Raw genomic sequence first — 26041 nt, 5'->3', positions numbered from 1 at the left:
GACTTCCAGTTTGGTGTGGCGCCATTTCCGTTCCAATTTTCTGGAAGCTTGCTTCAGAGCTCGGGTATTTTCTGTATACCAGGGAGCTAGTTTCTTATGACAAATGTTTTTAGTTTTTAGGGGTGCAACTGCATCTAGGGTATTGCGCAAGGTTCAATTGAGTTCCTCAGTTAGGTGGTTAACTGATTTTTGTCCTCTGACGTCCTTGGGTAGGCAGAAGGAGTCTGGAAGGGCATCAAGGAATCTTTGTGTTGTCTGAGAATTTATAACACGACTTTTGATGCTCCTTGGTTGGGGTCTGAGCAGATTATTTGTTGCGATTGCAAACGTAATAAAATGGTGGTCCGATAGTCCAGGATTATGAGGAAAAACATTAAGATCTAAAACATTTATTCCATGGGACAAAACTAGGTCCAGAGTATGACTGTGGCAGTGAGTAGGTCCAGAGACATGTTGGACAAAACCCACTGAGTCGATGATGGCTCCGAAAGCCTTTTGGAGTGGGTCTGTGGACTTTTCCATGTGAATATGAAAATCACCAAAAATTTGAATATTATCTGCTATGACTACAAGGTCCGATAGGAATTCAGGGAACTCAGAGAGGAACGCTGTATATGGCCCAGGAGGCCTGTAAACAGTAGCTATAAAAAGGGATTGAGTAGGCTGCATAGATTTCATGACTAGAAGCTCAAAAGACAAAAACGTAATTTTCTTTTTTGTAAATTGAAATTTGCTATCGTAAATGTTAGCAACACCTCCGCCTTTGCGGGATGCACGGGGGATATGGTCACTAGTGTAACCAGGAGGTGAGGCCTCATTTAACACAGTAAATTCATCAGGCTTAAGCCATGTTTCAGTCAGGCCAATCACATCAAGATTATGATCAGTGATTAGTTCATTGACTATAACTGCCTTTGAAGTGAGGGATATGTGAGGTATCACGATCTCTTTCAATAATGGCAGGAATGGAGGAGGTCTTTATCCTAGTGAGATTGCTAAGGCGAACACCGCCATGTTTAGTTTGGCCCAACCTAGATCGAGGCACAGACACAGTCTCAATGGGGATAGCTGAACTGACTATGCTAGTGGCAGACTCCACTAAGCTGGCAGGTTGGCTAACAGCCTGCTGCCTGGTCTGCACCCTATTTCATTGTAGAGCTAGAGGAGTTAGAGCCCTGTCTATGTTGGTAGATAAGATGAGAGCACCCCTCCAGCTAGGATGGAGTCCGTCACTCCTCAGCAGGCCAGGCTTGGTCCTGTTTGTGGGTGAGTCCCAGAAAGAGGGCCAATTATCTACAAATTCTATCTTTTGGGAGGGGCAGAAAACAGTTTTCAACCAGCGATTGAGTTGTGAGACTCTGCTGTAGAGCTCGTCACTCCCCCTAACTGGGAGGGGGCCAGAGACAATTACTCGATGCCGACACATCTTTCTAGCTGATTTACACGCTGAAGCTATGTTGCGCTTGGTGATCTCTGACTGTTTCATCCTAACATCGTTGGTGCCGACGTGGATAACAATATCTCTATACTCTCTACACTCGCCAGTTTTAGCTTTAGCCAGCACCATCTTCAGATTAGCCTTAACGTCGGTAGCCCAGCCCCCTGGTAAACAGTGTATGATCGCTGGGTGATTCGTTTTAAGTCTAATACTGCGGGTGTGTTCCGTACCTCAAATGGTGTGTTCCGTACCTCAAATGGTGTGTTCTGTAGTTCTGTATCATATGGTGTGTTCTGTACCTCAAATGGTGTGTTCCGTACCTCAAATGGTGTGTTCTGTAGTTCTGTATCAAATGGTGTGTTCTGTACCTCAAATGGTGTGTTCTGTACCTCAAATGGTGTGTTCTGTACCTCAAATGGTGTGTTCTGTAGTTCTGTATCATATGGTGTGTTCTGTACCTCAAATGGTGTGTTCTGTAGTTCTGTACCTCAAATGGTGTGTTCTGTACCTCAAATGGTGTGTTCTGTATCATATGGTGTGTTCTGTACCTCAAATGGTGTGTTCTGTGCCTCAAATGGTGTGTTCTGTACCTCAAATGGTGTGTTCCGTAGTATATGGTGTGTTCCGTACCTCAAATGGTGTGTTCTGTACCTCAAATGGTGTGTTCTGTACCTCAAATGGTGTGTTCTGTACCTCAAATGGTGTGTTCCGTAGTATATGGTGTGTTCCGTACCTCAAATGGTGTGTTCCGTGTCTTGATGTGATTAGTGGTACTGCACCTATGACTTGCTCTTTGATGAACCCAACACACGTGTCGTCTTGTTTCACCAGGAAGTAGTATAATTATCTTGTTTCAGTGCTCCAATAATCCTTACGTCTTTTTCAGCACCCACTTAGGCTAGTTAATGTCATGGAACATGTATGTCCCAGAACACTTCTCTGTCCACACATTAGATAGTATCTATTGACATTAGTAAACTGTTTAGGATTTCTTCCGGTGCTGCACATGTCTTCTGTACAAAATGAGGAAATGTCTTCTCTAACTGAAACAGTGAGCACACTTCCCTTGACCTACACGAATGTTCAGTCTGTCTCTGACCCTGTTTCTGTGTTCAGTCACTGACCCACTCCCTCTCTCCCTCCAGGTAGTGTGTGGTGTCCAGAACAGATCCAGCCCTGTGGGCCATACGAGACCAGACCTGGAGAGCAGGCCCAGGCCGCCACCAGAGACCACCACCATGTCTGAACAGCCTGCGCCTGCTCCTTAACACCCTGTCCCCCCAGCCCCTCTCACCACCCCCCTCCCTCCCTGTGGATGCCCCCCTGCCTGGTGGTGGTGGAGGAGCCTCCTCTGGTGGGGAGATGAGCCTGCACCAGCTGAGGGGGGATCGGGGGGGTTCTGGGTCTGAGAGGGACCTCCAGTCAGCTGCCTCCTCCATCAGCCTGCCCTCCGTCAGGAAGGCCCCCAAGAAGAGACGCCTCTCCCTGCGCTCGCTGTTCAGCCGGCGCCACCGTGGGGACCGAGACCCCAAGAGGAAATCACAGGACTTACAGAGCGGCGGTGTGGACGGGATCGCCAGTGTGGAGAGCATCCATTCAGAGATATGTCATGGAGACAAGACCTCGACGCTCTCCGCCCCTGTTGTGGCCTCTTCCTCCTCTGAGTTCCTGGAGTGTCCTCTCTGTCTCCTCCGCCACGCCAGAGACCGTTTCCCTGACATCATGACCTGCCACCACCGCTCCTGTGCTGATTGCCTGCGCCAGTACTTACGGATAGAGATCAGCGAGTCGCGCGTCAACATCAGCTGTCCAGAGTGCTCCGAGCGGTTCAACCCCCACGACATACGCATCATCCTGGGAGACCAGCCCCTCATGGAGAAGTACGAGGAGTTCATGTTGAGGAGATGGCTGGTGGCCGACCCTGACTGCCGCTGGTGCCCCGCCCCTGACTGCGGGTAAGAGACGCACACCTCACGGCAATAGGCAGAGTTCATCATCAGTCATTACGGTTCATTTGTATTTGTTATGCCAAGGCAGCAGCAGCTACTCTTCCTGGGATCAGGCAAAATGAAAGCGGTTATATATGAAGTTGATTTGTACTCTACTTTGAGCCAGGGGAGATTGACATGCATATTATTGTTAGCTCTCTGTGTACAGTACAAAAAAAACAAAAGTATGAATGTATGTACTTGTAAGTCGCTCTGGATAAGAGCGTCTGCTAAATGACTTAAATGTAAAATGTAAATCTATGGGCCAGCCGTGCTGCATACATAGACAATTTACTCAAAGCCAGTGGCATGTCTTTAGTAAAGATTGAAAAAAGTAAGGGGACAGCTGCCCTGATTCTACCTGGATTCTGTTGGAGAGGCTTCCATTACCCTCTGTGTTCTGTTAGACAGGTAACTTTTTATCCACATTGAGTGTCCTTCCCTATAAGCGTGCTGAAAGTCTGTTGTCAATTTTAATTACTGTAGAATAGCATTGTATCTGATCAATCACCATTTTTCCCCGAAAGTTACTAAGGGTTGGTAACAGGCTGATTGGTCAGCTATTTGAGCCAGGCGGTTTTACTATTCTTAGGTAGCGGAATGACTTTAGCTTCCCTCGTGGCTCGAGGGCACACACTCTCTAGTAGGCTTAAATTGAAGATGTGGCAAATAGGAGTGGCAATATCGTCTGCTATTATCCCCAGTAATTTTCCATCCAAGTTGTCAAACCCCGGTGGCTTGTCAGTGTTAATAGATAACAATAATGTGCTCACGTCTTCCACACTTACTTTACAGAATTCAAAATTACATTTCTTTCATAATTTGGTCAGATATACTTGAATGTGTAGTGTCAGTGTTTGTTGCTGGCATGTCATGCCTAAGTTTTCTAATAAAACTTTAAGTAGTTTGAAATGTCCATCGATTATTTTGTGATGAATGAGCCATCTGATTCAATGAATGATGGAACTGAGTTGGCCTTTTTTTCCTAAATTTAATTGAAGGTGCTCCAAAGCTTTTTACTATTTCTTTGTCACTTATCTTTGTTTCATAGTGTAGTTTCCTCTTGGCTGCGTGCTTATTAGTAACTGGAATAAGCAATTACATAAATGTGTCAAGTTGTAATGTCTGTTTGCTCCTCATTACACACCAAGGACCAACACATATTATATCAACAACATAGGAACCACTACAACTTGTATGACCTCTTATACACTATATTAGGCCCAGCCTTTGGAACTGTGGTTTTCCTAGATATGGCTACTATATTGTGATCTCTACATCCTATGGATCTGGATACTGCCTTACAGCAGATTTCTGCAGCATTAGTGAAGATGTGATCAATACATGTTAATGATTTCATTCCTGTACTGTTTGTAACTACCCTGGTAGGTTGACTGATAACCTGAACCAGGTTGCAGGCACTGGTTACAGTTTGAAGCTTTTTCTTGAGTAGGCAGCTTGAAAGCCAGTCGATATTTAAGGTTTCTATTTTAACAACTTTTCTGGGATGCTCTCTTGTTTTCATAGCAGAAGTAGATATTCTCATGTTATTTATGTTAATGCAGGGTGAGCTGCACACAGTGGACTTCCTACTAGGGCACATCGCCTCAATGCTAACAGTATAAATCTGGTTCATAGGCACATGATTGATGCATACAATAGCTGTAGGATCAGCAGAGGCATTCAGGGCAGTTAGAGGGACATAAATTAGGTTACTTGCATTGTCTACCAATGCCACTGGTATAATCTACATTTTGCTAAAGCATTATGTTGACTCAGCTACACAATGGTAGGGATTAACTGAGCTGGGCTTGGGTCATTGATAAGTTATTGTCTCAACGGTAGGCCAGGCCTAGTTAGTAACCAGATCAACAGGTGAATGGTAGGTCAGGCCTAGTTAATAACCAGATCAACAGGTGAGCGGTAGGCCAGGCCTAGTTAGTAACCAGATCAACAGGTGAGCGGTAGGCCAGGCCTAGTTAGTAACCAGATCAACAGGTGAGCGGTAGGCCAGGCCTAGTTAGTAACCAGATCAACAGGTGAGCGGTAGGCCAGGCCTAGTTAGTAACCAGATCAACAGGTGAGCGGTAGGCCAGGCCTAGTTAGTAACCAGATCAACAGGTGAGCGGTAGGCCAGGCCTAGTTAGTAACCAGATCAACAGGTGAGCGGTAGGCCAGGCCTAGTTAGTAACCAGATCAACAGGTGAGCGGTAGGCCAGGCCTAGTTAGTTACCAGATCAACAGGTGAGCGGTAGGCCAGGCCTAGTTAGTAACCAGATCAACAGGTGAGCGGTAGGCCAGGCCCAGTTAGTAACCAGATCAACAGGTGAGCGGTAGGCCAGGCCTAGTTAGTAACCAGATCAACAGGTGAGCGGTAGGCCAGGCCTAGTTAGTAACCAGATCAACAGGTGAGCGGTAGGCCAGGCCTAGTTAGTTACCAGATCAACAGGTGAGCGGTAGGCCAGGCCTAGTTAGTAACCAGATCAACAGGTGAGCGGTAGGCCAGGCCCAGTTAGTAACCAGATCAACAGGTGAGCGGTAGGCCAGGCCTAGTTAGTAACCAGATCAACAGGTGAGCGGTAGACCAGGCCCAGTTAGTAACCTGATCAACAGGTGAGCGGTAGGCCAGGCCTAGTTAGTAACCAGATCAACAGGTGAGCGGTAGGCCAGGCCTAGTTAGTAACCAGATCAACAGGTGAGCGGTAGGCCAGGCCTAGTAAGTAACCAGATCAACAGGTGAGCGGTAGGCCAGGCCTAGTTAGTAACCAGATCAACAGGTGAGCGGTAGGCCAGGCCTAGTTAGTAACCAGATCAACAGGTGAGCGGTAGGCCAGGCCCAGTTAGTAACCAGATCAACAGGTGAGCGGTAGGCCAGGCCCAGTTAGTAACCAGATCAACAGGTGAGCGGTAGACCAGGCCCAGTTAGTAACCAGATCAACAGGTGAGCGGTAGGCCAGGCCTAGTTAGTAACCAGATCAACAGGTGAGCGGTAGGCCAGGCCTAGTTAGTAACCAGATCAACAGGTGAGCGGTAGGCCAGGCCTAGTTAGTAACCAGATCAACAGGTGAGCGGTAGGCCAGGCCTAGTTAGTAACCAGATCAACAGGTGAGCGGTAGGCCAGGCCTAGTTAGTTACCAGATCAACAGGTGAGCGGTAGGCCAGGCCTAGTTAGTAACCAGATCAACAGGTGAGCGGTAGGCCAGGCCTAGTTAGTAACCAGATCAACAGGTGAGCGGTAGGCCAGGCCTAGTTAGTAACCAGATCAACAGGTGAGTGGTAGGCCAGGCCTAGTTAGTAACCAGATCAACAGGTGAGCGGTAGGCCAGGCCTAGTTAGTAACCAGATCAACAGGTGAGCGGTAGGCCAGGCCTAGTTAGTAACCAGATCAACAGGTGAGCGGTAGGCCAGGCCTAGTTAGTAACCAGATCAACAGGTGAGCGGTAGGCCAGGCCTAGTTAGTAACCAGATCAACAGGTGAGCGGTAGGTCAGGCCTAGTTAGTAACCAGATCAACAGGTGAGCGGTAGGTCAGGCCTAGTTAGTAACCAGATCAACAGGTGAGCGGTAGGTCAGGCCTAGTTAGTAACCAGATCAACAGGTGAGCGGTAGATCAGGCCTAGTTAGTAACCAGATCAACAGGTGAGCGGTAGATCAGGCCTAGTTAGTAACCAGATCAACAGGTGAGCGGTAGGCCAGGCCTAGTTAGTAACCAGATCAACAGGTGAGCGGTAGGCCAGGCCTAGTTAGTAACCAGATCAACAGGTGAGCGGTAGGCCAGGCCTAGTTAGTAACCAGATCAACAGGTGAGCGGTAGGCCAGGCCTAGTTAGTAACCAGATCAACAGGTGAGCGGTAGGCCAGGCCCAGTTAGTAACCAGATCAACAGGTGAGCGGTAGGCCAGGCCTAGTTAGTAACCAGATCAACAGGTGAGCGGTAGGCCAGGCCTAGTTAGTAACCAGATCAACAGGTGAGCGGTAGGCCAGGCCTAGTTAGTAACCAGATCAACAGGTGAGCGGTAGGCCAGGCCTAGTTAGTAACCAGATCAACAGGTGAGCGGTAGGCCAGGCCTAGTTAGTAACCAGATCAACAGGGCAAAAAATAGGTTGCGTTTCTGATAAGTCTGTTTGATATTAAACTTCAGTGTGCAACACTTGATAATATTAGTGTCCTGGCTGCCCAGCCCTATCCTGTCACATGCTACTCCCATGTTATCACTGAGTTTCTAAACCCAGAGGCGCCCAGCCCTATCCTGTCACATGCTACTCCCATGTTATCACTGAGTTTCTAAACCCAGAGGCGCCCAGCCCTATCCTGAACCAGGTTGCAGGCACTGGTTACAGTTTGAAGCTTTTTCTTGAGAGGGCAACTTGAAAGCCAGTCGATATTTTAAGGTTTATTTTTTAACAACTTTTCTGGGATGCTTGCTTGTTTTCATACTCCCATGTTATCACTGAGTTTCTAAACCCAGAGGCGCGACATCGCCAGACTTCCCAGAATGCCTGTGAAGCAGACCAGGCCGGTGTTTGGAGTTAGAGAAGTCATTGAGAGAATCTGAAGACACAACCTAGATTCAAGACAACGTCTTACAGCTGCAATATGTACCTTTTTAGGCGACGCAGCCAAATTCACCTAGAAATGGGAGTCTTTCCATGACAGACTGACCAGGTGAAAGCTATGATCCCTTATTGATGTCACTTGTTAAATCCACTTCAATCAGTGTAGATGAAGGGGAGGAGACGAGTTAAAGGATTTGTAAGCCTAGAGAAAATTTTGGCTTGGATTGTGTATGTGTGTCATTCAGTGGGTGAATGGGCAAGTCAACATTTTGAATGGGTTACGCTTAAGTTTCCTGTGTGTATCAAGAATGTTCCACCACCCAAAGGACATCCAGCCAACTTGACACAACTGTGGGAAGCGTTGGAGTCAACATGGGCCAGCATCCCTGTGGAACGCTTTCGACACCTTGTAGAGTCCATGACCTGACGAATTGAGGCTGTTCTGAGGGCAAAAGGGGGTGCAACTCAATATTAGGAACTAGTTCCTAATGTTTTGTACACTCAGTGTAGATCTGTCATTCTCATTGAAAGCCAGTCTAAGAAGTGGTAGATCTGTTCTGTGAGTGCTATTTCTATGCTTCCCGTTCTTAAATGTGGTTTTTGCGTCTTATTTTTGGTTTTGTACACCAGCTTTAAACAGCTGAAAAATACAATATTTTTGCTTATGGAAATGCACTTTCACAGCGGTTTAGATGGTACAATGATTCTCTACACTATACTCGCTTGTTTTGTCACAAACTGAAATTAAGTGAACTATTAGAATTTTAGCAACCAGGAAATGGTGGAACGATTTCTGCATAGTGCACCTTTAAAGCAGATGAACATGTTATTACTCCTCATGAGTGACAAACTGACTCATTTTGGTCAAATCAACTTTATTTGGAAGGAAGCATTTGATTTGACGACCTGCACATGCGCAGTTCAACGCGAGACGCCTGTTAGACCCGACGGTTTCTGTGCATGAGCTTAGCTAGCCGACGTCGCCATGACATTGCCTACAAGCGTCATCAGGGATTTCTTTAGGAGAAGCAGTTTGTGCCTATGTTCATACTGTACTGTCTTTTGATATTGTTTAAGCTCTGTGCTACACCCCTCTCTGGGCCTAACTCACCTGTGTGTGACTGGACTAGGGTTGGGGCAATTTTACGATTGGATCGTCTATGGACGATGTTTGACGGCCATCGTCGATGGTGACGACATCGTGATGTCACAATGATTTAGCATATTTGAACGTGACTCCTCCGCTGGAGTCTGGCAGCGTACGACGGTGCAGTGAACACACAGCAGGTCGACATGTTCATTACATCTGCGGCAGGGCTGGGCTGTATGCCGTGTTTAACTATATACAGGTATTGATGCGTGCACCGGTTTGGGTTTTTATAACGGTATTTGAATGTTTGTTAAATGTGATACTGAACTCGGCAGGTGTAATGTCCGTTTTTTATTCATTTACTTTAGGATTTCAAACTTTTTGTTGGCAAACAACCCAATTTTGATATTTGAAAATGCTCAATACCCCCAACCATGTGTAAAGAATGTTATTAACAGTCAATGTTTATGTTGAGGCTGATTGTCTTCTCAACTCACCATCACATACCTTTTAATGTGGGGCTATGACAGTAAATTTCAAATGAGTCTGACACTATCTTATCTCACCACCACTAATGAGATGGGTGTGCTTTTGATGCGTGTCGTCGGAGCTTCTCAAAGTCAGGGGGAGTGGTCGGCAGTGTGCGCCTCATCTCTGCTGTCACATCCGACCTGGATGGATATTTGGTTTTAATGCAGACACTGAATCCAGCTTCACACAGATATGTGTGATGGAGAAGGGTACCATGAGTTTTATGGTGCTATCAAGATAACTGGCAACTCTGGAAAAATAAGTGGTCAAATCCAAGACGTCAGAAAGTCAGAGCTCTAGAAAGAGGCCCGAGTTCCCGAGTTGGATGACTGTTTGAAAAAATAAGTGGTCAAATCCAAGACGTCAGTGATCTTCATGTCAGAGCTCTAGAAAGAGGCCCGAGGTCCCGAGTTGGATGACTGTTTGAAAGAAGAAGAAGAATCCCAGTCGGGTCACATTTCTGAGTTCCCAGTTGTCTTGAACGTGGCATTAAGGCTCAGAGGGAGACGGCAGGGTAGTCCCTTTTAGTCAGGAACCAAAACTCGTCCATACTGACCCGTGAATGTGTTTCCAGCATTCGGTCCACATCACTTCTCGATCACCTGTTCAATTTCACTTACCGGCATATCAACTGAGTCAGGATCGCAGTCAAACGGGATTGGAAAGTAGGTCCCAAAGTGCTCTTCCAAGCATTGGCGGTGAGCAGTTACAGCTGGTGTGGGACACTTAATGATGTTTTCTGTTATTTTATTTATTACACAAAGTCAACCAAGTCTGTTTTTCTTCTTCTTTTTTTTTTTTTTTTTTTACATCCATTGTGAATGACAACAGTTCCTCGGTGTGAAACATCTTTCCACCACTCCCCTGGATAACCGCCGAGCCTCGGTGTGAAACGTCTTTCCACCACTCCCCTGGATAACCGCCGAGCCTCGGTGTGAAACGTCTTTCCACCACTCCCCTGGATAACCGCCGAGCCTCGGTGTGAAACGTCTTTCCACCACTCCCCTGGATAACCGCCGAGCCTCGGTGTGAAACGTCTTTCCACCACTCCCCTGGATAACCGCCGAGCCTCGGTGTGAAACGTCTTTCCACCACTCCCCTGGATAACCGCCGAGCCTCGGTGTGAAACGTCTTTCCACCACTCCCCTGGATAACCGCCGAGCCTCGGTGTGAAACGTCTTTCCACCACTCCCCTGCTGCAGTATGTCTCCTAGTTCTGTTCTCAACTCTTTTGCTGCCAGTTGTTCTCGGTGTATCATCCAATGTGTCCATATGGCAGAGGGAAATAATAAAATAGTATCTGCAATAGTGTGTGGTTTCATAGTGTAGCTAGTGATTCACCAGGGGAATGATTCAATAGTGTGTGGTTTCATAGTGTAGCTAGTGATTCACCAGGGAATGATTCGATAGTGTAGCTAGTGATTCACCAGGGGATGATTCAATAGTGTGTGGTTTCATAGTGTAGCTAGTGATTCACCAGGGGAATGATTCAATAGTGTGATGTTTCATAGTGTAGCTAGTGATTCACCAGGGGTGTGGTTTCATAGTGTAGCTAGTGATTCACCAGGGGATGATTCAATAGTGTGTGGTTTCATAGTGTAGCTAGTGATTCACCAGGGGAATGATTCAATAGTGTGTGGTTTCATAGTGTAGCTAGTGATTCACCAGGGGAATGATTCAATAGTGTGTGGTTTCATAGTGTAGCTAGTGATTCACCAGGGGAATGATTCAATAGTGTGTGGTTTCATAGTGTAGCTAGTCATTCACCAGGGGAATGATTCAATAGTGTGTGGTTTCATAGTGTAGCTAGTCATTCACCAGGGAATGATTCAATAGTGTGTAGTTTCATAGTGTAGTTAGTGATTCACCAGGGGAATGATTCAATAGTGTGATGTTTCATAGTGTAGCTAGTGATTCACCAGGGGAATGATTCAATAGTGTGTGGTTTCATAGTGTAGCTAGTGATTCACCAGGGGAATGATTCAATAGTGTGTGGTTTCATAGTGTAGCTAGTGATTCACCAGGGGAATGATTCAATAGTGTGTGGTTTCATAGTGTAGCTAGTGATTCACCAGGGGAATGATTCAATAGTGTGTGGTTTCATAGTGTAGCTAGTCATTCACCAGGGGAATGATTCAATAGTGTGATGTTTCATAGTGTAGCCAGTGATTCACCATGGGAATGATTCAATAGTGTGTGGTTTCATAGTGTAGCTAGTGATTCACCAGGGGGATGATTTCAATAGTGTGTGTTCATAGGTGTAGCTAGTGATTCACCAGGGGAATGATTCAGTAGTGTGTGGTTTCATAGTGTAGCTAGTGATTCACCAGGGGAATGATTCAATAGTGTGATGTTTCATAGTGGACCTAGTGATTCACCAGGGGAATGATTCAATAGTGTGTGGTTTCATAGTGTAGCTAGTGATTCACCAGGGGAATGATTCAATAGTGTGATGTTTCATAGTGTAGCTAGTGATTCACCAGGGGAATGATTCAATAGTGTGTGGTTTCATAGTGTAGCTAGTGATTCACCAGGGGAATGATTCAATAGTGTGATGTTTCATAGTGTAGCTAGTGATTCACCAGGGGAATGATTCAATAGTGTGTGGTTTCATAGTGTAGCTAGTGATTCACCAGGGGGATGATTCAATAGTGTGTGGTTTCATAGTGTAGCTAGTGATTCACCAGGGGAATGATTCAATAGTGTGGTTTCATAGTGTAGCTAGTGATTCACCAGGGGATGATTCAATAGTGTGTGGTTTCATAGTGTAGCTAGTGATTCACCAGGGGAATGATTCAATAGTGTGTGGTTTCATAGTGTAGCTAGTGATTCACCAGGGGAATGATTCGATAGTGTAGCTAGTGATTCACAGGGAATGATTCAATAGTGTGGTTCATAGTGTAGCTAGGTGATTCACCAGGGGAATGATTCAATAGTGTGTGGTTCATAGTGTAGCTAGTGATTCACCAGGGGAATGATTCAATAGTGTGTGGTTTCATAGTGTAGCTAGTGATTCACCAGGGGAATGATTCAATAGTGTTGTGGTTTCATAGTGTAGCTAGTGATTCACTCAGGGGAATGATTCAATAGTGTGTGGTTTCATAGTGTAGCTAGTGATTCACCAGGGGGAATGATTCAATAGTGTGTGGTTTCATAGTGTAGCTAGTGATTCACCAGGGGAAGGATTCAATAGTGTGTGGTTCATAGGTAGCTAGGTCACCAGGGGGAGATTCAATATGTGGGTAGTGTAGCTAGTGATTCACCAGGGAATGATTCAATAGTGTGTGGTTTCATAGTGTAGCTAGTGATTCACCAGGGAATGATTCATAGTGTGTGGTTTCATAGTGTAGCTAGTGATTCACCAGGGGAATGATTCAATAGTGTGTGGTTTCATAGTGTAGCTAGTGATTCACCAGGGGAATGATTCAATAGTGTGTGGTTTCATAGTGTAGCTAGTGATTCACCAGGGGAATGATTCAATAGTGTGTGGTTTCATAGTGTAGCTAGTGATTCACCAGGGGAATGATTCAATAGTGTGTGGTTTCATAGTGTAGCTAGATAGACTAGCGTCCTTCCAGGGTGTACTGTACATCACTGCCTCACGACAGTACAGATATAGACTAGTGCCCTGCCAGGGGGTACTGGTACATCAGCTGCCTCACTTACAGTAACAGGATATATACTAGCGTCCTGTACCAGGGGGTGTACTGGTCCATCAAGCGGCCTCCTACAGTAAACAGGATATAGACTAGCGCCTGTCCGGGGGGGGGTTTGTGGGGGGGGGGTGTACTGGTACTCAAGCTGCCTCACTACAGTACAGGATATAGACTAGCGTCCTGTCCAGGGGGTGTACTGGTACATCTAGCTGCCTCACGCTACAGAAACAGGATATAGACTAGCGTCCTGTCGAGGGGGTGTACTGTACATCAAGCTGCCTCACTACAGAAACAGGAATAGCTAGTGTCCTGTCCGGGGGTTACTGGGTACATCGCTGCTCACTACAGAACAGGATATAGACTATGGCGTCCTGTCAGGGGTGTACTGTACATCAAGCTGTCTCACTACAGTAACAGGATATAGACTAGTGTCCTTCCAGGGGTGTCTGGTACATCAAGCTGCTCCTACAGAACAGAGTATGACTAGGTCCTGTCCAGGGGGTGTACTGGTACATCAAGCTGCCTCACTAAGTAACGGATATAGACTATGTCCTGTCGGCGGGGTGTACTGGTACATCAGCTGCCTCACTACGTAACAGGATATAGACTAGTGTCCTGTCCAGGGGGTGTACTGGTACATCAAGCTGCCTCACTACAGAACAGGATATAGACTAGGTCCTGTCCAGGGGGTGTACTGGTACCATCAAGCTGCCTCACTACAGTAACAGATATAGACTAGTGTCCTGTCCAGGGGGTGTACTGGTACATCAAGCTGCCTCACTACAGAAACAGGAGATAACTAGTCGTGCCTGTCCAGGGGTGTACTGGTACATCCAGCTGCCTCACTACAGAAACAGGATATAGACTAGCTGTCCTGTCCAGGGGGTGTACTGGTACATCAAGCTGCCTCACTACAGAACAGGATATAGACTATAGTCCTGTCCAGGGGGTACTGTAGCTCAGCTGCCTCACTACAAGAACAGGATATAGACTAGTGTCCTGTCCAGGGGTGTACTGGTACATCAGAGCTGCCTCACTACAGAACAGGATATGACTAGCGTCCTGTCCCGGGGTGTACTGTACATCAAGCTGTCTCACTACAGTAACAGATATAGACTGTGGGTCCTGTCCAGGGGGTGTACTGGTACATCAAGCTTCCTCACTACAGAACAGGATATAGACTATGGTCCTGTCCAGGGGTGTAACTGGTACATCAAGCTGCCTCACTACAGTAACAGGAGATAGACTATGTGTCCTGTCCGGGGTGGTACTGGTACATCAAGCTGCTCTCACGCTACAGATACAGTGATATAGACTAGCGTCCTGTTCCAGGGGGTGTACTGGTACATCAAGCTGCCTCACTACAGTAACAGAATATAGTACTATCGTCCTGTCCAGGGGGTGTACTGGTACATCAAGCTGCCTCACTACATAACAGGATATAGACTAGCTCCTGTCCAGGGGGTGTACTGGTACATCAAGCTGGCTCACTACAAACAGGATATAGACTAGCGTCCTGTCCAGGGGTGTACTGGTGCATCAAGCTGCTCACTACAGTAACAGGATATAGACTATGTCCTGTCCAGGGGGTGTACTGGTACATCAAGCTGCCTCACTACAGAACAGGATACGACTAGCGTCCTGTCCAGGGGTGTACTGGTCATCAAGCTGCCTCACTACAGTACAGGATATAGACTGAGTCGTCCTGTCCAGGGGGTGTACTGGTACATCAAGCTGCTCCTACTAACAGTAACAGGATATAGACTAGCGTCCTGTCCAGGGGGTGTACTGTACATCAGAGCTGCCTCACTACAGTAACAGGATATAGACAGTGTCCTGTCCAGGGGTTGTACGGTACATCAAGCTGCCTCACTACAGAACAGGATATAGACTAGTCCTGTCCAGGGGTGTACTGGTACATCAAGCTGCCTCACTGACACGAACTCACAGTACAGATATGATAGTGTCCTGTCCAGGGGGTGTACTGGTACATCAAGCTGCCTCACTACAGAACAGGATATAGACTAGTGTCCTGTCCAGGGGGTGTACTGGTACATCAAGCTGCCTCACGCTACAGATACAGGATATAGACTAGCGTCCTGTCCAGGGGGTGTACTGGTACATCAAGCTGCCTCACTACAGTAACAGGATATAGACTAGTGTCCTGTCCAGGGTGTACTGGTACATCAAGCTGCCTCACTACAGTAACAGGATATAGACTAGTGTCCTGTCCAGGGGTGTACTGGTACATCAAGCTGCCTCACTACAGTACATGGATATAGACTAGCGTCCTGTCCAGGGGGTGTACTGGTACATCAAGCTGCTCACTACAGAAACGACGATATAACTAGCGTCCTGTCCAGGGGGTGTACTGGTACATCAAGCTGCTCACTACATAACAGGAATAGACTAGCGTCCTGTCCAGGGGGTACTGGTACATCAAGCTGCTCACTACAGTAACAGATATAGACTAGTGTCCTGTCCAGGGGTGTACTGGTACTCAAGCTGCCTCACTACAGTAACAGGATATAGACTAGGTCCTGTCCAGGGGGTGTCTGGTACATCAAGCTGCCTCACTACAGAACAGAGATATGACTAGCGTCCTGTCCCAGGGGGTGTACTGGTACATCAAGCTGCCTCCTACAGAAACAGGATATAGACTAGTCGTCCTGTCCAGGGGGTGTACTGGTACATCAGCTGCTCACTACAGAAGGAATAGACTAGCGTCCTGTCCAGGGGGTTGTACTGGTACATCAAGCTGCTCACTACAGAAACAGGATATAGACTAGTGTCCTGTCCAGGGGGTGTACTGGTACATCAAGCTGCCTCACTACAGAAACAGATATAGACTAGTCCTGTCCAGGGGGTGTACTGGTACATCAAGCTGCCTCACTACAGTAACAGGATATAGACTATCGTCCTGTCCAGGGGGTTGTCTGGTACATCAAGCTGTCTCACTACAGAACGGATATAGACTTAGCGTCCTGTCCAGGGGGTTGTACTGGTCATCAAGCCTGCCCTCACTACAGTAACAGGATATAGACTATGTCCTGTCCAGGGGTGTACTGGTACATCAAGCTGCCTCACTACAGTAACAGGATATAGACTACGTCCTGTCCAGGGGGTGTACTGGACATCAAGCTGTCTCACTACAGTAACAGAGATAGACTAGTGTCCTGTCCAGGGGGTGTACTGGTACATCAAGCTGCCTCACTACAGAAACAGGATAAGACTAGCGTCCTGTCCAGGGGGTGTACTGGTACATCAAGCTGCCTCACTCAGTAACCAGGATTAGACTATGTCCTGTCCAGGGGGTTGTACTGGTACTCAAGCTGCCTCACTACAGAACAGGATAATAGACTAGTGTCCTGTCCAGGGGGTGTCTGGTACATCAAGCTCCTCACTACAGAAACAGGATATAGACTAGTGTCCTGTCCAGGGGGTGTACTGGTACATCAAGCTGCCTCACTACAGTAACAGGATATAGACTAGGTCCTGTCCAGGGGGTGTACTGGTACATCAGCTGCCTCACCTACAGAAACAGGATATAGACTAGTGTCCTGTCCAGGGGTGTACTGGTACATCAAGCTGCCTCACTACAGTAACAGGAATAGACTAGTGTCCTGTCCAGGGGTGTACTGTACATCAAGCTGCCTCACTACAGAAACAGGAATAGCTAGTGTCCTGTCCAGGGGTGTACTGGTACATCAAGCTGTCCTCACTACAGAAACAGGATATGACTAGCGTCCTGTCCAGGGGGTGTACTGTTACATCAAGCTGCCTCACTACAGAAACAGGATATAGACTAGCGTCCTGTCAGGGGTGTACTGGTACATCAAAGCTGCTCACTCAGAAACAGGATTAGACTAGTGTCCCTGTCCAGGGGTGTACTGTACATCAAGCTGCTCACTACAGTAACAGGATATAGACTAGGTCCTGTCCAGGGGTGTACTGGTACATCAAGCTGCCTCACCTACAGAACCGGATATAGACTAGCGTCCTGTCAGGGGGTGTACTGGACATCAAGCTTCTCACTACAGTAACAGGATATAGACTAGGTCCGTTCCAGGGGGTGTACTGGTATCAAGCTGCCTCACTACATTAACAGATAATAGACTAGTGTCCTTTCCAGGGGGTGTACTGGTACATCAAGCTGCCTCACGTCTACAGAACAGGATATAGACTAGGTCCTGTCTGGGGGTGTACTGGTCATCACGCTGCCTCACTACAGTAACAGATATAGACTAGCGTCCTGTCCAGGGGTGTACTGGTACCTCAACGCTGCCTCACATACAGAACAGATAGACTAGTGTCTTGTCTGTCCAGGGGGTGTACTGGTACATCAAGCTCTCACCACAGAACAGGAGATAGACTAGCGTCCTGTCCAGGGGGGTACTGGTACAATCAGCTGCCTTCACTACATAACCGGATATAGACTAGTCGTCTGTCCAGGGGGTGTACTGGTACTCAAGCTGCCTCACGTACACAGATACAGGATATAGACTAGTGTCCTGCCAGGGGGTGTACTGGTCATCAAGCTGCCTCCTACAGTAACAGGATATAGACTAGTGTCCTGTCCAGGGGGTGTTACTGGTACATCAAGCTGCCTACAGCTACAGAAACGGATATAGACTAGCGCTGTCCAGGGGTGTACTGGTACATCCAGCCTGCCTCACTACACGTAACAGAATATAGACTAGCGTCCTGTCCAGGGGGTGTACTGGTAGCATCAAGCTGCCTCACTACAGAAACAGGATATAGACTAGCGTCCTGTCCAAGGGGGTGTACTGGCATCAAGCTGCCTCACTACAGAACAGGATATAGACTAGTGTCCTGTCAGGGGGTGTACTGGTACATCAACTGCTCACTAAAGTAACGGATATAGACTAGGTCCTGTCCAGGGGGTTACTGGTAAATCAGCTCCTCACTACAGAACAGGATATAGACTAGCGTCCTGTCCAGGGGGTGTAACTGGTACATCAAGCTGCCTCACTACAGTAACAGGATATAGACTAGTGTCCCTGTCCAGGGGTGTACTGGTACATCAAGCTGCCTCACTACATAACAGATATAGACTACGTCCTGTCCAGGGGGTGTACGGGTACATTCAAGCTGCCTCACTACGTAAACAGGAATAGACTAGTGTCCTGTCCCGGGGGTGTACTGGTCATCAACGTCCTCAGCTACAGAAACAGGATATAAGACTAGTGTCCTGTCAGGGGTGTACTGGTAAAGCAACAGGATATGACTAGCTCCTGTCCAGGGGGTGTCTGGTACATCAAGCTGCCTCACTACAGAACAGGATATAGACTAGTGTCCTGTCCAGTGGTGTGTACTGGTACATCAAGCTGCCTCACTACAGTAACAGGATATAGACTAGCTGTCCTGTCCAGGTGGTGTACTGGTACATCAAGTCTGCCTCACGCTACAGAAACAGATATAACAGCGTCCTGTCCAGGGGTTATGGTCATCAGCTGCTCACTCAGAACAGGATAATAGACTAGTCCTGTCCAGGTGGGTACTGTACATCAAGCTGCCTCACTACAGAAACAGGATATAGACTAGCGTCCTGTCCAGGGGGTGTACTGGTACATCAAGCTGCCTCCTACAGTAACAGGATATGACTAGCGTCCTGTCCAGGGGGGTGTACTGGTACAATCAAGCTGCCTCACTACAGAAACAGGATAGACTAGCTGTCCTGTCCAGGGGGTGTACGGTACATCAAGCTGCCTCACTACAGTAACAGGATATAGACTAGGGTCCTGTCCAGGGGTGTACTGGTACTCAAGCTGCCTCACTACAGTAACAGGATATAGACTAGTGTCCTGTCCAGGGGTGTCTGGTACATCAAGCTGCTCACTACAGACACAGGATGAGACTAGTCCTGTCCAGGGGGTGTACTGGTACATCAAGCTGCCTCACTACAGAACAGGATATAGACTAGTCCTGTCGGGGGGGTGTACTGGTACATCAAGCTGCCTCACTACAGTAACAGGATATAGACTAGTGTCCTGTCCAGGGGTGTATCTGGTACATCAAGCTGCCTCACTAACAGAAACGGCTATAGACTAGTGTCCTGTCCAGGGGTATTCTGGTACAATCAAGCTGCTCACTACAGTACAGGAGATGGACTAGTGTCCTGTCCAGGGGGTGTCCTGGTACATCAAGCTGTCTCACTACAGAAACAGGAATGAACTAGTGCGCTGTCCAGGGGTGTACTGGTACATCAGCGCCTCACTACAGAAAGGATATAGACTAGCGTCCTGTCCAGGGGGTGTACTGGTACATCAAGCTGCCTCACTACAGAAACAGGATATAGACTAGTGTCCTGTCCAGGGGGTTGTACTGTACATCAAGCTGCCTCACGTACAGAAACGGAGATAGACTATGCGTCCTGTCCAGGGGGGTGACTGGTAGCTCAGCTGCCTCACTACAGAACAGTATATACTAGCGTCCTGTCCAGGGGGTGTACGGGTACATCAGCTGTCTCCACTACAGAACAGATATAGACTAGTCCTGTCCAGGGGGTGTACTGGTACATCAGCTGCTCACTACATAACAGGATATAGTACTAGTGCCTGTCGCAGGGGGTGTACTGGTACATCAAGCTGCCTCACTACAGAACAGGAGATAGACTAGTGTCCTGTCCAGGGGTGTACTGGTACACATAAGCTGCCTCACGTACAGAAACGGATATAGACTAGCGTCCTGCAGGGGGTGACTGGTACTCAAGCTGCTCACTACAGTAACAGAATATAGACTAGCGTCCTGTCCAGGGGTGTACTGGTACATCAAGCTGCCTCACTACAGAACAAGGATATGACTAGTGTCCTGTCCAGGGGGTGTACTGGTACATCAAGCTGCTCACTACAGAAACAGGATAGACTAGCGTCCTGTCCAGGGGTGTACTGGTACATCAAGCTGCCTACTACAGTAACAGGATATAGACTAGTGTCCTGTCCAGGGTGTACTGGTACATCAAGCTGCCTCACTACAGAAACAGGATATAGACTAGGTCTGGTCCAGGGGGTTGTACTGGTACATCAAGCTGTCTCATACAGTAACAGGATATAGACTATGCCCTGTCCAGGGGGTGTACTGGTACATCAAGCTGCTCACTACAGTACAGGATATAGACTAGTGTCCTGTCCAGGGGGTGTACTGGTACATCAAGCTGCCTCACTACAGAACAGGATATAGACTAGTGTCCTTTCCAGGGGGTGTACTGGTACATCAAGCTGCATCACTACAGAAACAGGAAAGACTAGTGTCCTGTCCAGGGGTGTACTGGTAAATCAAGCTGCCTCACTACAGTAAACAGGATATAGACTAGTGTCCTGTCCGGGGGGTGTACTGGTACATCAAGCTGCCTCACTACAGAAACAGATATAGACTAGCGTCCTGTCCAGGGGTGTACTGGTACATCAAGCTGCTCATACAGAACAGGAATATAGACTAGTGTCCTGTCCAGGGTGTGTACTGGTACATCAAGCTGCCTCACTACAGTAACGGATATAGACTAGTGTCCTGTCCAGGGGGTGTACTGGTACACAAGCTGCCGTCACGCTACAGAAACAGGATATAGACTAGTGTCCTGTCCAGGGGGTGTACTGGTAATCAAGCTGCCTCACTACAGATACAGGATATAGACTAGGTCCTGTCCAGGGTGTACTGGTACATCAAGCTGTCCTCACTACAGTAACAGATATAGACTAGCGTCCTGTCCAGGGGGTGTACTGGTACATCAAGCTGCCTCACTACAGACAGGATATAGACTAGTGTCCTGTCCAGGGGGTGTACTGGTACATCAAGCTGCCTCACTACAGTACAGAATATAGACTAGCGTCCCTGTCCAGGGGGTGTACTGGTACATCAAGCTGCCTCACTACAGAAACAGGATATAGACTAGTGTCCTGTCCAGGGGGTGTACTGGTACATCAAGCTGCCTCACTACAGAAACAGGATATAGACTAGTGTCCTGTCCAGGGGGTGTACTGGTACATCAAGCTGCCTCACTACAGTAACAGAATATAGACTAGCGTCCTGTCCAGGGGGTGTACTGGTACATCAAGCTGCCTCACTACAGTAACAGGATATAGACTAGCGTCCTGTCCAGGGGGTGTACTGGTACATCAAGCTGCCTCACGCTACAGAAACAGGATATAGACTAGTGTCCTGTCCAGGGGGTGTACTGGTACATCAAGCTGCTCCTACAGTAACAGGATATAGACTAGCGTCCTGTCCAGGGGGTGTACTGGTACATCAAGCTGCCTCACTACAGTAACAGGATATAGACTAGTGTCCTGTCCAGGGGGTGTACTGGTACATCAAGCTGCCTCACTACAGAAACAGGATATAGACTAGCGTCCTGTCCAGGGGTTGTACTGGTAATCAAGCTGCCTCACTACAGAAACAGGATATAGACTAGGTCCTGCCAGGGGGTGTACTGGTACATCAAGTCTGCCTCACTACAGTAACAGGATATAGACTAGCGTCCGTCCAGGGGGTGTACTGGTACATCAAGCTGCCTCACTACAGAACAGGATATAGACTAGTGTCCTGTCCAGGGGGTGTACTGGTACATCAAGCTGCCCTCACGACGATACAGGATATAGACTAGCGTCCTGTCGAGGGGGTGTACTGGTACATCAAGCTGCCTCACTACAGTAACAGGAATATAGACTAGCGTCCTGTCCAGGGGGTTGTACTGGTACATCAAGCTGCCTCACTACAGTAACAGGATATAGACTAGCGTCCTGTCCAGGGGGTGTACTGGTACATCAAGCTGCCTCACTACAGAACAGGATATAGACTAGTCGTCCTGGTCCAGGGGGTGTACTGGTACATCAAGCTGCCTCACTACAGTAACAGGATATAGACTAGCGTCCTGTCCAGGGGTGTACGGTACATCAAGCTGCCTCACTACAGAAACAGGATATAGACTAGTGTCCTGTCCAGGGGGTTACTGGTACATCAAGCTGCCTCACTACAGTAACAGGATATAGACTAGCTGTCCTGTCCAGGGGGTGTACTGGTACATCAAGCTGCCTCACTACAGAAACAGGATATACTAGCGTCCTGTCCAGGGGGTGTACTGGTACATCAAGCTGCCTCACTACAGAAACGATATAGACTAGTGTCCTGTCCAGGGGTGTACTGGTACATCAAGCTGCCTCACGTACAGAACAGGATATAGACTAGCGTCCTGTCGAGGGGTGTACTGGTACATCAAGCTGCCTCACTACAGATACAGGATATAGACTAGCGTCCTGTCCAGGGGGGTGTCCTGGTACATCAAGTCTCCTCACTACAGTAACAGGAGATAGACTAGTGTCCTGTCCAGGGGGGTGTACTGGTACATCAAGCTGCCTCACCTACAGATACAGGATATAGACTAGCGTCCTGTCCGGGGGTGTACTGGTACATCAAGCTGCCTCACTACAGTACAGGATATAGACTAGCGTCCTGTCCAGGGGGTGTACTGGTACATCAAGCGCCTCACTACAGAAACGGATATAGACTAGTGTCCGTCCAGGGGTGTACTGGTACATCAAGCTGCCTCACTACAGATACAGGATATAGACTAGTGTCCTGTCCAGGGGGTGTACTGGTACATCAAGCTGCCTCACTACAGTAACAGGATATAGACTAGTGTCCTGTCCAGGGGGTGTACTGGTACATCAAGCTGCCTCACTACAGTAACGATATAGACTAGCGTCCTGTCCAGGGGGTGTACTGGTACATCAAGCTGCCTCACTACAGAACAGGATATAGACTAGTGTCCTGTCCAGGGGGTGTACTGGTACATCAAGCTGCCTCACTACAGAACAGGTATAGTAGACTATGTCCTGTCCAGGGGGTGTACTGGTACATCAAGCTGCCTCACGCTACAGAAACAGGATATAGACTAGCGTCCTGTCCAGGGGGTGTACTGGTACATCAAGCTGCCTCACTACAGTAACAGAATATAGACTAGCGTCCTGTCCAGGGGGTGTACTGGTACATCAAGCTGCCTCACTACAGTAACAGAATATAGACTAGGTCCTGTCCAGGGGTGTACTGTACATCAAGCTGCCTCACGCTACAGATACAGGATATAGACTAGTGTCCTGTCCAGGGGGTGTACTGGTACATCAAGCTGCCTCACGCTACAGAAACAGGATATAGACTAGCGTCCTGTCCAGGGGGTGTACTGGTGCATCAAGCTGTCTCACTACAGAAACAGGATATAGACTAGCGTCCTGTCCAGGGGGTGTACTGGTACATCAAGCTGCCTCACTACAGAAACAGGATATAGACTAGCGTCCTGTCCAGGGGGTGTACTGGTACATCAAGCTGCCTCACTACAGTAACAGGATATAGACTAGTGTCCTGTCCAGGGGGTGTACTGGTACATCACTGCCTCACTACAGAAACAATAGACTAGTGTCCTGTCCAGGGGGTGTACTGGTACATCAAGCTGCCTCACTACAGAAACAGGATATAGACTAGTGTCCTGTCCAGGGGGTGTACTGGTACATCAAGCTGTCTCACTACAGTAACAGGATATAGACTAGCGTCCTGTCCAGGGGGTTGTACTGGTACATCAAGCTGCCTCACTACAGTAACAGGATATAGACTAGTGTCCTGTCCAGGGGGTGTACTGGTACATCAAGCTGTCCTCACACAGAAACAGGATATAGACTAGCGTCCTGTCCAGGGGGTGTACTGGTACATCAAGCTGCCTCACTACAGAAACAGGATATAGACTCTCGTCTGTCCAGGGGTGTACTGGACATCAAGCTGCCTCACTACAGTAACAGGATATAGACTAGTGTCCTGTCCAGGGGGTGTACTGGTACATCAAGCTGTCTCACTACAGTAACAGGATATAGACTAGCGTCCTGTCCAGGGGGTGTACTGGTACATCAAGCTGCCTCACTACAGTAACAGGATATAGACTAGTGTCCTGTCCAGGGGGTGTACTGGTACATCAAGCTGCCTCACTACAGTAACAGGATATAGACTAGTGTCCTGTCCAGGGGGTGTACTGGTACATCAAGCTGCCTCACGCTACAGAACAGGATATAGACTAGTGTCCTGTCCAGGGGGTGTACTGGTACATCAAGCTGCCTCACTACAGTAACAGGATATAGACTAGTGTCCTGTCCAGGGGGTGTACTGGTACATCAAGCTGCCTCACTACAGTAACAGGATATAGACTAGTGTCCTGTCCAGGGGGTGTACTGGTACATCAAGCTGCCTCACGCTACAGAAACAGGAGATAGACTAGCGTCCTGTCGAGGGGGTGTACTGGTACATCAAGCTGCCTCACTACAGAAACAGGATATAGACTAGCGTCCTGTCCAGGGGGTGTACTGGTACATCAAGCTGTCTCACTACAGTAACAGATATAGACTAGTGTCCTGTCCAGGGGGTGTACTGGTACATCAAGCTGCCTCACTACAGAAACAGGATATAGACTAGCGTCCTGTCCAGGGGGTGTACTGGTACATCAAGCTGCCTCACTACAGAAACAGGATATAGACTAGTGTCATGTCCAGGGGGTGTACTGGTACATCAAGCTGCCTCACTACAGTAACAGGATATAGACTAGGTCCTGTCCAGGGGGTGTACTGGTACATCAAGCTGCCTCACGCTACAGTATACAGGATATAGACTAGTGTCCTGTCAGGGGGTGTACTGGTACATCAAGCTGCCTCACTACAGTAACAGGATATAGACTAGTGTCCTGTCCAGGGGGTGTACTGGTACATCAAGCTGCCTCACTACAAGAAACAGGATATAGACTAGGTCCTGTCCAGGGGGTGTACTGGTCATCAAGCTGTCTCACTACAGAAACAGGATATAGACTAGCGTCCTGTCCAGGGGGTGTACTGGTACATCAAGCTGCCTCACTACAGTAACAGGATATAGACTAGTGTCCTGTCCAGGGGGTGTACTGGTACATCAAGCTGCCTCACGCTACAGAAACAGGATATAGACTAGCGTCCTGTCCAGGGGGTGTACTGGTACATCAAGCTGCCTCACTACAGACAGGAATATAGACTAGCGTCCTGTCCAGGGGGTGTACTGGTACATCAAGCTGCCTCACTACAGCAGGATATAGACTAGCGTCCTGTCCAGGGGGTGTACTGGTGCATCAAGCTGCCTCACTACAGAAACAGGATATAGACTAGTGTCCTGTCCAGGGGGTGTACTGGTACATCAAGCTGCCTCACTACAGTAACAGGATATAGACTAGCGTCCTGTCCAGGGGGTGTACTGGTACATCAAGCTGCCTCACTACAGAAACAGGATATAGACTAGTGTCCTGTCCAGGGGGTGTACTGGTACATCAAGCTGTCTCACTACAGTAACAGGATATAGACTAGTGTCCTGTCCAGGGGGTGTCTGGTACATCAAGCTGCCTCACTACAGTAACAGGATATAGACTAGTCGTCCTGTCCAGGGGGTGTACTGGTACATCAAGCTGCCTCACTACAGAAACAGGATATGACTAGGTCCTGTCCAGGGGGTGTACTGGTACATCAAGCTGCCTCACTACAGAAACGGATATAGACTAGTGTCCTGTCCAGGGGGTGTACTGGTACATCAAGCTGCCTCACTACAGTAACAGGATATAGACTAGCGTCCTGTCCAGGGGGTGTACTGGTACATCAAGCTGCCTCACTACAGAAACAGGATATAGACTAGCGTCCTGTCCGGGTGTACTGGTACATCAAGCTGCCTCACGCTACAGAAACAGGATATAGACTAGTGTCATGTCCAGGTGTTGTACTG

At 48.0% G+C, this 26041-nt stretch overlaps 1 protein-coding gene across 1 annotated transcript in view; it reads left to right on the top strand.

The window, feature by feature from the left end:
- The window catches only part of LOC120042340 (E3 ubiquitin-protein ligase RNF19A-like), a 44653-nt gene that overhangs the window by 16300 nt on the left and 2312 nt on the right, over nucleotides 1–26041 (top strand). Inside the window, exon 2 of the mRNA XM_038987151.1 lies at nucleotides 2584–3393. Coding sequence (XP_038843079.1) covers nucleotides 2801–3393 — 593 coding nt within the window. The 5' untranslated portion in view covers nucleotides 2584–2800. The remainder of the gene's footprint in view (nucleotides 1–2583; nucleotides 3394–26041) is intronic.

Source organism: Salvelinus namaycush, unplaced genomic scaffold (genome assembly GCF_016432855.1).
Source record: "Salvelinus namaycush isolate Seneca unplaced genomic scaffold, SaNama_1.0 Scaffold659, whole genome shotgun sequence".
NCBI classification, from domain to species: Eukaryota; Metazoa; Chordata; class Actinopteri; order Salmoniformes; family Salmonidae; genus Salvelinus; species Salvelinus namaycush.
This window is presented reverse-complemented; position numbering and strand designations above follow the sequence as displayed.